General features: G+C 44.9%; 1 protein-coding gene across 6 annotated transcripts in view; it reads right to left on the bottom strand.

Annotated features, from left to right (window-relative positions):
• RCL1 (RNA terminal phosphate cyclase like 1) overlaps window positions 1–13,875 on the bottom strand; it is a 111,652-nt gene that overhangs the window by 24,306 nt on the left and 73,471 nt on the right. For 5 of the 6 annotated variants that reach the window (XM_032477732.1, XM_032477729.1, XM_032477733.1 and 2 more), the window contains one exon: window positions 1,665–10,399. The exons of the other annotated variant lie outside the window; for it this stretch is intronic. In XM_032477732.1, coding sequence (XP_032333623.1) covers window positions 10,249–10,399 — 151 coding nt within the window. In that variant the 3' untranslated portion in view covers window positions 1,665–10,248. Of the gene's footprint in view, window positions 1–1,664; window positions 10,400–13,875 lie in introns of those variants that run through there. 6 annotated transcript variants of the gene reach the window in all.

Below are 13,875 nucleotides of genomic sequence, written 5' to 3' on the forward strand. Positions count from 1 at the left end.
TCTAGATATCTTCAGCAATGGCAAATCTCTATTATTTCAGGGCACATTTGATGACAGGAACAAGTCATTTGGAGTGAAGCCAAGAAGCTGGGCAATTCCCTCTTAGGTGTGGCTGCCCTGCCTTAGTGATTATTTTTCTCTTACACCTTGTAACGTTGCACAGAAGGGAGGAGGCCAGGCTGGTGGGGCAGTGATTATCATGCCCATCAGCCAATAGGGTCTTGACAGTGTTAGGTCCAGTGGACCAAGTATATTGCCAAGTAGGGTCAGTGCCACTGGGAGAAAAAGTCTTTATCTTTTCAACCCTTAACTTTTCTGGGTCTGTGGCAGACACATGTTTGGGTCCTAAGTCTCCTCTCCAAACCCCAGCTCCCACCTAGTTCCCCATCAGAGGTACTTTGCCAGTCTTTGTGTTCAGGGCCAAAAGGGATTGACCCAGTATCCTACTACTGCCTAGTGCCTCCTCCTAAATCACTTCAACAATAGAGAATAGATAAAGCAAAAAGTAGAAGTCTCCTCCCCAATCTCACAAGCCTAACCTACTCCTAGTAACAGCCTAGTGTGTTTCCTTCCACATGGTTTCTTTTTGGGGATTCTTAAGCATGCCATTTTAACTAAATCAATTGCATATATTTTGAATGATAGAAAAAGAGTCCACTGCAGTTAGCACCCTGACACACCCTCTGCAAAGCCTTAAGTGGGCTGTGATTACCCTGGGCCAGGATGGCCTAACTTCTAAGTCTGGGGGTCTCTTGGTGCAGCTACAACACATACCAACCTCAGGTCCTACAAAGCCCAGATGGGTTGTGGGACAAGTGAGGCTGTTCTGCTGGAGAGGCTGTTCTGCTGGAATGCCCAAGTGGCAGGATCAGTGGTGCTTGCTGGTTCCAGCAGCCAATGGTCTAGGGCCAGGATCTGATTTGATCTCTTCCCTGTCCTGGCTGAGTCCCTTTGCTTTCCCATTTCCACACCTGGTAAATATAGAGCTGAAATAAGAGGGAGCCAGATAGTAAGATGTCCAGGAAAATAATCTATAATGTAATGGAACAGAGAAAACTGTATCAGCACTCTATTCAGGGAGCATCCTGAATATTCCTTTAGGAATATTTCGATAAGCTGCTGGGTGTTAAAGAAGACAGAACATTTCTATAGTATATGTTTGTTGCCTTGGCCTGCTCAACCTCCATTTCCTCTCTTTTGGCACCAGAAGCAGTATTTTCCTTGGGGAACTACTTTCCCCACTTTCAGTGCACATGGTTTGGGAGCTTGACTCCCATGAGGCTTAACTCCAGCAGGCTGTAGGAGTTGGCATGTGACCCAGGCATGGTCAATCAGAGCAGCCAATCCTCTGGTTATAGTAATTGATTTCTGGTTGAGCAAAAGACTGACCCAAGTCAATTCCATGATGTTCAACTTTTTGGGACACTGTTGGGAACTGTTAGACAGAGAAACTGTGAAAGGACAGGATGTCAGCCAAGAACTGCCAGCCTATTGCCATCATCAGTGGGAAGACCCTAGTACAGAATGGAGCAGCAGAAAGAAGACAGAAGACATGGAGCAAAAGTGATGGGTCTTGATGACATCATTTGAGCCCATGCATCCAGCTATACCCAAAGTGGGATGCTTCTCTGGACTTTACCCTTAAATGAGTCAGTACATTGCTGTTTTTGCTTAAGCTTGTTTATTTTCGGTCACATAAAAAAAGAAAAAAATCCTGACCAATATAACTTTCAAGGAGAATGCTTGGGCAACACAGTAAGATAAAGCAGGGCTTTAGTTCTGCTGAGAAGACATGAAAAACTGGGATGCTACCTCCAGCATCCTCCTTTTCTACCCTTTCCTCACAGAAATTATGTTATCCCTTCAGCTCCGAATAAATACTAAACAAATATTAAAGAATACCCATTTGAAAGGGCACCTGTTAGAGACACCTGCCTGACATGGTTCAGAGCTAATGGAACCAAAAGCTCTGTGCTCATGTTCAAGTTTCTTCACTAATCATGTGAACTTGGTTAAGTCTCATAGCTTCTCTAAGCCTAAACTTACATGTCCATGAGGATGAAATGAAATAACATTTGTGAAATTGTTTTGAAATCCTTAAAGCAGTGAAAATTGTGAGTCAAGGAAGTCTGAACACTTGCCACCTTGGAAGGCTGCTACTTTGTGGAAGAAAACATCCTAGGGAAGAAAGCAGCACTTTTTAAAAATCTCCAAGCAAGGAGACTGAGATTGGACAACATTTTATTATCAGTAAATCAGTGATGCCAAATGAAACTTCTCTTTGAATGATGATGAACAGCTCAATAACTGACCTGACCTCCAGTCTTCCCACTTCTCCTCTTTCCCAACCTACCCCTTCCCCAGACACAAGCAGACAGCCAAGGTTTGGGCCAAGAAGTTCAAACCTTCCAGAACATTCGAGAATAACCACTGACCGACACAGGTAACCTACAAGAGACCACTACTTGGGATTGTACAAAATAATTGTACAATATAACAGTCAATCCAAACTTTTTAAGAAAACATGAGGACCTCTTTTAAACACCTACATTTTTCACAGACACATCTGTTTCTACATGATAGAACTTGTTGATTGAGAAAGTACTTTATGGAATAAGTATAAATTTAATATAATAATTTAATTTAATTCATTTTAAAATGAATTTGTATAGGACATCTGCTTGTTTTTCACATCCTTCCGCACTCTTCTTCCTCTCGGGCAAGTGGACAGGGATTTCAAGTTTGCGTCATTATTTCCTAACCTAGGTCACAGTCCAGCTCTGATTGAACCTTTGCTGCTATTCCACCTTCTGAACTCCTAAAAGACAAATGCAGGACTGCAAATAGCACCCACTCAGCTTGTCAAGAGTGGCAAAAGTTTATCCCTGACGTACAGAATCAGCAGCTTTAAAAAGCACCCACGTAAATTCTACATTTTAAGGGAGGCGGCATCACAGGCAGGCCTTAGACTTGAGATTCGTCTTCATCTGTGACACTTCCTTCCACAGGCCCCAATCACATCACCCGGTGCTTGTACATATGTGTCTGTTTGTTTAAGGGAAGGTGTGGAGAGTGGGACAAAGGGGATACTTGAACTTTATTTGCCTTGGGGCTGATGGAAAATCATAGCAGTTGTACTTGAGATTCTGAATATAAGTAAATATATACACAGATAGAAATAGGTATAGAACTATAAAAACAAAATAGTGCAAATTATTTGGAAATAAGAGAAATACCTATCATGCTCCCATCCTAATATCTGTCATCACTTACATATAGCTTCAATGCTCTTCCAGGTGTAACTCTTTACGTTGTTGTCATTTTAATTCTTGCATTCCTGGCTGATGGAAAAAAAGTCTCACTCTCCCCACCACCAGCCCCACCCCGACTCCTGAATCTGTCTTTCCAGAGGTTGGGAAAGGTAGAACCATGACGGAGAACATGAACAGACATGGTACGGGGACCCTCTTTCCTCTAATCCGGCTCCCTACTCTTCCTCCTGGCCTACAACCCACATGGTGCTCCCACACCCACATTTGTCACTGCCACTTCTTCTCCCTCAGTGTTATCATCTGGGTATGCTCCCCTTTCTAGTCCAAGAATACCACTGGCTAAAATGCCCAGTGTCCATATTAACTTTGGCTTTCTGGATATAGCAATCTTGCCTTTGTCAAGCAACATGTGTCAAACTGACTTAATCCTTGTCCACCCAATTCTGTACCATAACACCAGAAGACTTTAGATGGTGAAAGATGGTGGTGGGCAGGCAGTATTGTAGGATATCCTTTCAAGAATATTCAGGGAATTAGGTAATGCAGCCAACAGTGGACAACTGCTGTTTCTGCCTTCCCAGGGTCCATTCACTCCTTTGTAAAAGCATATAGCTTTTCCTTTGAGAATCACTTTTCTGTTTCCTCTCAATCCACACAATTTGGGTGAGGCTGACATCCCTACCACTCCAGGGATGAGAACAGGACCCAGATTTGGTCAATCAAAACATTCCAGAGTCAACAGAGGGAGACACAATTCTGGGGGACTTTTTTTTTTTTTTTTTAAATATTGGGTGGAGAGAATCTCTCTGTCCACTAGAGTTGCTGAGAGAATTGAATATTAAAGAGGTTGCCTGCTGGAGATGGGCAAGGACACCCAACAAAGCAGAACTGAGAGCTGGGAGAGAGCTAAATTCTGATGACACGTGGTTGCTTACAAGGTAGTTGTGGACTACAGCGTAGCCTGATGACACAAGTTCCTCAGTTTGGTTTGGTATACATAGCAGCTCTAGGCCCTGACAGTCCTAAGGCAGCCGCCTCTTCACTTCACCCTAACTAGATGGGTCCTGTTGGAACCTGGTGACTTCACAGAGATGCCCGTAGGCCCTCTTTTTAACTCTGTAACATTTGTCACAGGGCAGTCTGACCCCAACCTGTGTACAGGTGCCGTATCTTGTGCTCTGGTCTTCTAGCTGAGTACATCCAAGTACCAGATGTAAAGATACACACTGACTCATGTAGACATTAACATGTTCAGTGGAAGACTGCTTTGAATCCTCATCGGGGATTTAACAGCAAAAAGAATCCTAAGCCTTTAATACTTAGTCGCTATGTTTAATAAGTCCTGTCAATGCTAAGGTGGACAGTAGCTATTTCTCATTTTATAGATGAGGTGGGTGATGTGCCCAATGCCACGTGTCTACTGACACAGCTAAGATGCAAACACAGGTCTCATTCCTAAGCATGTGTTACTTCCAGAGCTCTAATGAAGCTAAAGAAACCAAAAGCTTTCCTCACAAATGACTGAATTAATCTTTCTTTTTTTAAACAACTTAAAGGAGTTGTTTAAAGGAGCCACCGCCACGGGGCACCCCCACATGTTCTCATACACACAACCCAGGGTGCCTCCCGTCTCCGCACTCCACACACAGCTGTTACTCAGTTCTCTTCCCTGTTAACCTATTACGGTGTACACTGGGTTCATCTCTTGAAGTTTGGTGTGGCCAAGCACCCAGGGCTGTATGAGAACGTGTCGCAGAGTGCCCTGTGCAGGTGGGGGCTCCCTCAGGAGCTGCTGAGTCTCTAAGACTGCAGAGGTGGCTCAGTGAGTGAGGAGGGCTTACACAGTTTTACTTTCTTGGACAGCATCACCAAACCACACAAATTAAAATGTAGCCACACGCCAAATTTCTGAAAGGCTCTTTATAATTCTGTCTTTTAAATTGCTTGGTTGACCAGCAACCCAGTTAATACATGATTAGGTCTGATTCCTTGCAATCATTGTGTGTGCTTGGAAATACTTGTGAAGAAACTCTCACCTCTATTGTTCTCAACATTTTAAGCTTGGAAACGGTTGCTTTTGTGGATATTTAATTACTTTTGCTCTTTTCTTTGCATAATTTGGAGCCAGAATTTTCTCCCCCTTTTTTTGGTAAGCCTTTCCATTGGTTCTTCAAAGCTTACAGATCTTAGGCACGATGCCTTTAACTGCCTAACAGGTCAAACAGCAGAGAGGTGGAAACAGCATGGAGGGAGAGAGGAGTATGTGGGAAGCTGCGGGAGTCAAGTGCACCCAGCATTTAAAACAGCCTGAGGTCAGCTGTCATGACCTTATGTTGGATCCCTGGTGCAAGCCAGGCACCATTTCAAATATACAGTCCCCACCAACATCTTTCCCTAAAGACTATAAAGAGATGTTTTCAAGATGTCCTACCATGTCCGGCTGCAGATGCAGCAGGAACAGGCCGCTGCCCCTATCATCCCCTTCCTTTGGGGCAGCATCTCCTCCCCAGGTGACACCAGTTGCCTAAATGGCCCCTGCTGAGTCCAGCAGTAGGACCACCACCCTCACTGCCGTGGTGACAGGGTATTCAGAGTAGACATTAAAGTTGCCACATGTGTCATGGCTGGGCTGGTTCATTCAAGAGAGCCTCTGATTTCCAGAAATTTATATACCTTCATATACAATTTCCCAAATCACAGCAGAAATTGTTAACAAATTAACCAATCTGAATATTTTTAGATGTAAAACTTGGGAATGGGGAAGAAACACAGGAATAGAGTATCCTGAGACCTGAGAGAAATATTTCAATGTTTAAAATAAAAATACTCATGCCAACTAACCTATCTGCCACCCCAAGTAAGCACAGATGAGGATGGGGAGCAGGAGAGGAGGCAGTGATGGGCATCTCTCTCATCTTTCTGGCACCATCTCACACAGCCACCCTGATTCCACAGAGGAAGCCCAAGTGTGGGAAGGTGAATTATTTATACCGTCACAGATGGTTAATTCCAAGCTGGGCCAGAAAACAAGCTGGGCCACTTACCTCCTGGAATCACCATCACCTCCCCTGCAGGCTCCACAGAAGGGTGTCAGCAGAGCAGGATGCACATCTAGAAACACCAGCATCGGAAAACCCAGGAAGAGAGGAAGCGGCCCACGTGCCAAAACTCTGGCCTGGTCCATCCACAGGTGCTGACCCAAGGCCCGTGCCTCAGGCATGGGGTCAGGCTATCTGACCGTTAAGGGCCAAGTGCGACATGGAATTAGAGCAGCCCCAGACCCAGGCAGCCCCTGACCAAATGACAGCTTTTACTTGCTTGGGGTGATGTGGCTTGGCCTCTGAAAGATGCCAAACACTGATAAATTGTTCCACTTAAATGGCTTCTTAGACTTGGCCAACTGGAGTTCAGGAAGACCCGGCTTGCCTACTTTCATTTCCATTAGCTATTAGGCACTTCTAAAGAATAGGCCAGGGTCATCTAAGCATGGAAACCCTGCCGAAGCACAAGTTATTTCTCCTCCACCCTGGGGTCAGGTGAGGAACAAGGTGGGTCCAGGCGGCCTGTGGTGTTGCTTTCCTGCTCATCACAGACTGGCCCAAGTCACCCACTGGCAAATCCACAGGTCTTCAACAAATCACCAGCAGGTAAAGTCAACAGAACCCCACATTCTTAGCCTTCCACCATGATCAAGCCCCCCGATAAATCACTTCTGCACCCTGCCTTGCTCCCCTCACCTCACCCAGGTGAAGGCCATGCCCACCTTGGGCACAGCCAAGACTGAGGTGATTCCTTAGTTCCCTGGTGTTTCCTTTTCTCCGTCTACCTTCAATTCTGTCCACTTCTTCAGGCCTCCTCTACTCCATTCTGCTACTTCCCTCCCTGCCTTGTAGCAACCTCAACCCTTCCCCTTGGTCACCACAAAACAAACTGCTAGCACTGGCCTCACCAGGAGCCTCCCAACACAAAAGACTGAGCGGAAATGGCCACCTCACAGTCTTCCATTGTACGACGACAGTGAGACGATAGGTGCCGTGGTGCAATCTAAGTTTTGGGGCTTTTCTGGTTGGGTCTGTAGTCAGTGATGTCCTTCACCACTTTTTATCAGAAAAGACTGAGACAAACAAGCGAACCATGAGGTTCAGCTGCCCTGAGGGCAGTCTGGATTTCAGCAGTGTCTCCTATTGCTCTTTCCCCTTTGGCATGTCACGTTGCAACACCCTAGCTTCCTTCCACCCTTATCAACTGACTTGACAAATATGGTAAAATAATCATGATGGAGGGAGGCTGGCTGGTGTCCACACAGAATGTAGCACTGAAGGATGATGAAAGACAGAAGCAGGACCTGGTATATGACAGGGACACAAAGGCAATGATTCTATCATGACCCCCAAAATGTCACAGGTGTATCTGCCTTTAAAAACAATCACTAGTCTCACTGAACTCGAGTGGTCTGTCTCTGTCAGCAGAAGGGAGCAGACAGGCCAAGACAGAAGAGCAAGCCCAAAATGCTGGAATGTCTCATCAAACTACACCAAAGGTAGCTGGACCAACCAGGAGCTAAGTTAAGAACAAGGCAGAGACTGCAGGAGCTGAAAGTCACTAAGGTGTACCAGCAACTTCTACTCAAGGGATGGTACTGCTTCTCTTGGGCATCTGAAAAGTGGCAGGGAGTAGGCTGTTTAAATAAACATGAAATCTGTCCTCCTATTGGCAATATCATCAACACTACCACTCCAGAAGCAGCTGTTCCAGATGGAGGGCTGGAAACCACCAGGCACATCTGTGTTTACAGCAGATGGGGCACATGCCCCTTCTACTGCTTGCAATGATCTGCCTGGAGTCTACATGCCACCCAAAACTGACTAGCAGTACCATTTCCAGAAGTTGTTCCAAGAGACAGAAAGCCCCTGTGGGACATATTCAAAGAAATCTGGCCCCTTAGTTCTGTCTCTGAGCATGGGCAGATCTGGGTTTAAATGTCAGCAGCAATAAATAAGACTGCAGCATATGTGGCAGACAGAATTCTCAGTTGGCCATTCAAGATTCCTGGCCCCTGGCTATTCAAACACTACCCTAGGTACCGGTGTGATCATATGACCTTAAGTTAGAAAGATTACCCTGGTATCACAAGAAGTCAGATTCAAAGCGTGAGAACTCAGTGCATGTTACACTGGCTTGAAAATGGAGGGAACCAAGCTACGAGGAATGCAGGCAGCCTCTACAGGCAGAGCGCTGTCCCCAGCTGACAGCCAGCCAGAAACAGGAACTCCAGTCCCAGGACCTACCAATAACCTGAATGATGCTGAAAGCATACTCTTTCCCAGATCCCGGCCTGGCCAACACCTTGACATTAGCCTTGGGAAGCCCTAAACAGAGAACCCAAGCAAGGCCACCAGGACCTCTGACCTACAGAACTGAGATAATAAATGTATTGTTTTAAGCTGCCAAGTCTGTGGTAATTTGTTTTGAGGCAACAGAAATCTAATACAGTATGTAAAGTTCTCAGTAAGTAGACAGCCCCAGTTCCAGATGGCCTAACCTTCTTCATTGTTAGCCTTCCATCTTCACATCCTCCCACAATCCCCAGACACAGACCTCCTCTGGACCCCTTTCACTGAAAAAGGAAAGGGTACCAAGAGAACTGGAGAGGCAAAGACCTTTCCTCACTTCAAAAGTCCACCCTGGGTGGAAAATACCCTTTGGAATCCTAATAGAAAGAATTAGATAGTACCCTTCTACCACCTCTGACTCCACACACACACCACATGTAGCCTCAGTTAGATGCAGGAGCAATCACATTGTGCAGTGTTCCTGCACTTTCTTGCTGGGGAGGCCTTTACCCTGGCCCGTTCTCATCACTGTGTTCATAGCAAGCGATTTTGAAGGGTGAGTGATGTCTCCATCTGGAACAAAAAGCAGGCTTGCTGTAAGAGGTGGAGTCCAAAGCAACCGTGTTCCTTTGTTGTGATGCAAACCCCCTGCGTATATGGCAGCTACATGGGCACCCCCCCCCCCATGTCACCACTGTGGGACTCCGGGGACAAATAAACCAATACAAACATGAAGCTCAGGCTGCTTGCTGTGCTCTGAGTAATAAAGTTCTTTGTCTCTGACCCAGGACTCTCACATCTTCTGCTAATATCCATAACTGTAATAATCGAACTTAACAGCTTGCAAGTAGGGCAAAATTCGAGAGTCTGACACTACTACACGTAGATCTTTAAATCAGGACACCTAGTATCTTTACATTATCGATTTCAAAGGAACAAAATGCCCTTTTTGAATTTTTCTTGTGGAGATAATGAAATCACTGGGCTATTGTGAAAATAAAATAAGAAAATGCATAGCAGACCTGAGATATAGAAAACATTCAATAGTTGGACCCCCACTCTCCCTAGTCACTCATCCCCCAACATCCAAGTACAGCAGCAGTATCTGTCTCCAAGACAGCAGTCCATTCAGAAGACAAGGGCTAAAAGAGGCTAATACTCCAATTTCCGGCATTTGCCTAACACTGCACTACTCATAAAGAACTTCCACCCGTATCATCTCATTCAATCCCTACACAGAAGCCAAGGTTCACAGAGGTCAGTCCTTGGAGAAAGAACGGTAACAGACTCCACAGGGCTGGAAAACAGCCACACGGCAGAAGCCCAGGGATGTGGGCTGAGGCATTGCTGACGTGCAGCTGTGATACTGTTCTAGCAGCCCAACTGTGTCCTGAAGGCGCGCTCTTCATCCAGGTAAGCCAAGGGAGCTCGCATCATGACTGGGCCTCCTGAGGAACGTCAATGCCCTGGAAACCACATGATAGAGACGTCTTCTAGGTCGATATCCTGATTGTCATTAAGTGGAAAATTAAGAAAGTCCTTAACATAAGAGGCCATCCCGTTCTGGATGAATTTGGTCCCTTTGGTTTCTTGGCGGCTTCTGCTTTGTCTGAGACCTTGGGGCCTTTCATTTTGTGACAGTGTCACTTGAGGGTCTTGCTGAGGTTGGAGAAGCCAATGCCAACACATGTCATTAGCACTTTATCCCCTCCCTTGAGTTCTTCACCACATGGCTTGGTTTCAATTTTAAACATAATCTGGAAAAAGCTCTTCAAATGCCGCAAAAATTCTATCCTAAAATAAACAAATAAATAAATAAATAAAAATAAATAAAGAAGGGAGAAATCAAAGAGGAATTCGATTTTTAAAAATATTCTCTTTCTCCGACTGAGATCCCAAGCTTTTAATTCCCCCAGATCAAGAAGAATGACTGATATTAAGAACTCATCAAAGCTGATTAAATAGCATTTATTTACAGCCTGCCAGATTCCAAAGAGGATTTAGACAGCTTGCAGAGAGGCACACAAGACAACAAGATAAATTAAATAAATGAATAAAAAAGTCAGAGGCTGGTCTGACACACTTGGTACAATGGACATGATTATGGCATTAATCTTTGAAGCGGCTCATGCAGAGAGAATCACGTGCTCTCACAATTCACAGCACCATGAAGTAAAGCCAAGCCGAACAACTGCTGCTGATGCTGAAAGAAAGAAGTGACTCTCTCTTCATTCCTCAACCTTGACAATGCTTGCACTCACTCAGCAAATATTTTTTGAGTGCCTGCTATGTGCCAGGCACTGTTCTTGGTGCTGGAGATGTGCAGTCAACCACAAAATCCCTTGTCTCATGAAGTTTTCAATCTAGTGCAGCAGACAAGATAAGTTAAATATCCTTGAAAAGCATATATACTTCCTCCACAGTAGGAAACTGAGATGAATTAAACAAGGCAAATGGGGAGGAAATTTGAGTATAACAGAATTTATGTGTATATGGCAAGAGGTAACACTAAATAAGGAGGCCAGGAAAGAGCTCACAGTCAACATGGAGAGGGGTTTCATGGGGCTGTTTCTTGTCATTCCCCTTAAGACAGAGCAGAGCGATGGCTTCAACCCAAGAGTATCTTGAGAACAGTAATTCCGTGAAAGGACCATGGTACAGGTATGCAGGCTTCCAGTGGCCTGGCCCAGCAAATTCAGCATCACCCCAGCTAGACTGACCACCTGGAGAGTTCATTAAACAGATTCCTTAAGGTTCCGATCAACTGGCAATTGGTGGAGAGGAAGTGTCCATGGGGAAGAGCCCAGAATATAACAGGTTACACGTCTCCTCTCTCCTTCTTACTGGGCCCTGTCTCCCCAGTGCACAGGGGACAGAATCATCCCTGGTGATTCTTATTGGCCAAATTTGGAAACAGTGGTTTAGTTAAGAACAGATGGTCTGTGCATCTTTAATGAAGTAGTCCAACTGTCCCCCAGTCAAACTATCCAAACAGTTCTCAACCCTGAAGAATGTACATGGAATCACCTGACAATCTTTCAAAATACTGAACCTGACATACAGATCAATGAAACAGAATCAAGAGTCAAGAAATAACCCACGTATTTGCAGTCAACCAATTTTCAAAAAGGGTGCCAAGATAATTCAATAGGGAAAGAATAACCTCACATGCAAAAGGAATGAACCTGGACCCTTTCCTCACATCATACACAACAATTAACTCAAAATGGATCAAAAACCTGCATGTAAGAACTAAAAACTATGAAACTCACGGAAAACACAGTAATAAATCTTCATGACCTTAGGTTAGGCAATGGTTTCTTAGATATAGCATCAAAAGCAGAGTGATAAAAAGTTCTAAAATTAGCTTGTGGTTACATTTACACACTTTGTGAATATACTAAAAACAACTGAACTGTTTACTGTGTGGTATATGACCTGTATCTCAAAGCTGTTTAAAATAAATATTTTATTTCTGAAGTTAAAAAAAAAAAAAAAGACTGACCCATGGCTCCTACCCTCACACAGTATATACCAAACTAACTGTAAAGTCTACTGCAATGCATTTTCCACCCTCTCCTGTCCCTTTGTCCTAGTTAATCTAGTCAAAGGAGGGAAAAGGAGAAAAGAAAGTCTGAAAAATTTTGCACCCTGCCTGCCCAAGACAGAGGCCAAGAGATGGAACAGTAACTACCCTAGAGAGAAGGGGTCCTGCTAATTGCTGCAAGCTTACAGAAAAACTCCTCACTTCTTTGCTCTCTTCCAGGATCATGCTATTTCATCTCCACCTTGAAAATAACATCCCATTTGTCACCTATTCTACAAAGCCTTTCCTGGGCAATAATCCCTCTGGGTTTCCAAAGCATTCTTGGTTTTGCTTATGAAGGCTAATGAAGTGCTTACATATAGTTGTCTCATAATTACTGCTCCCCACTTGGTAAATTATATGAGCACTTCCAGGGCAACGACCTTAACCCATCATACCTGTTAGGTACTATATAAGGCACTCAATAATGGGGCACCCAATAAAATTTGGGAGTTAGGGCTAATTTTGAAAATGACTTCAACATTCTTAGCAGTTAAGGGAACTCAGTTCTTTCCCTGATAGCTTTGGCATCTTAATAGCCATTTGAAATTTTCAGGTTTTTGCTCTCTGTTCCAGCCTCACTACCTCCCCAACCCTGCCCCAGGGGAAAAAGAAAACAAACACATCAAACCCATAAATAAACAGTCCACATCTGTGGGCAAAGCTTACAGCTGGCAGCAACGCAGAAGCCAGCCTTCTCACCCACTCGTCTGCATTCTAAGGAGGAAACAGCCTGTTCTCTCTCGCTGCTGCCTCAGTTCTAACACAGGCCTGAGGCATGCTCTGCTCCCAGAGCCTCCCCAGTCTACTTCACTCTGAATTGTTCAACTGTGCTGGAAAAACCAGACACCCGCCCAGCTGGCAGAACTCCTGAGAGGCCACAGCCTGCTTCTGATCTCTTGGGGAAGGATCCGAGAAACACAGGCTTGAGTGTGCAGGCCTGCATATTTGCAGCTTTGGGGTATTTGTAGCCTTTGGAATCGTTAGAAAAAGCAAAGTCGGTTCCACTTTTTACATAATGTTCTGCCAACCCTTCAGCCTGTCTGAGGAAGACTGTGTAAGTGACTGGATTGAGGTACATTTCAGGACGTCTTCCCACCTCCAGCCCCATTCTCCCTGTCTCCTGTAGGTGGATATCAACATGCAAACATGCTCAGAAGCTGAGAAATAACTTCAGATAGATAATATACAGTCTCCTTAAGAAAATGAAAATCAGAGAATAAACTCGCCCACATCTATATGTAGTTCAACAAAGCCACATTCAACGCTGGTCCACATCCTCCTCCCCAGCCCCAGAGCTCCGCAAGGCTGCAGGCACATGCTGGCCCCACGAGGCACCATCTCCCTTTCCTTCTCTTCTCTTCCAAACATCATACTGTAGATCCACACTTTCTAGACACAACCACTCGGCCACAGAGTCAGGCAGAAGAGGCACCATGGGACACAAGGACAACCCTGCTCCTCTACAAATAACCTCTGCACAGTATGACTGGCAGCTTTTCAGACTAACCCTTTTAGGCAACTGGGATTATGTAACTCCTATGTGAAGGATTTGAATTCCTGACTTAAAGAAGAATCTGTAGTGAGCTTTGCCCCACCCCCGCCAGAACAAAGTGATTTATTTTCAGGTAGACAAAAGAACACCAACAACCTACTTTTCATGAAAGCCTCCAATCCATCTGAC

The sequence above is a fragment of the Camelus ferus genome, chromosome 4 (assembly GCF_009834535.1).
Source record: "Camelus ferus isolate YT-003-E chromosome 4, BCGSAC_Cfer_1.0, whole genome shotgun sequence".
Lineage (NCBI taxonomy): Eukaryota > Metazoa > Chordata > Mammalia > Artiodactyla > Camelidae > Camelus > Camelus ferus.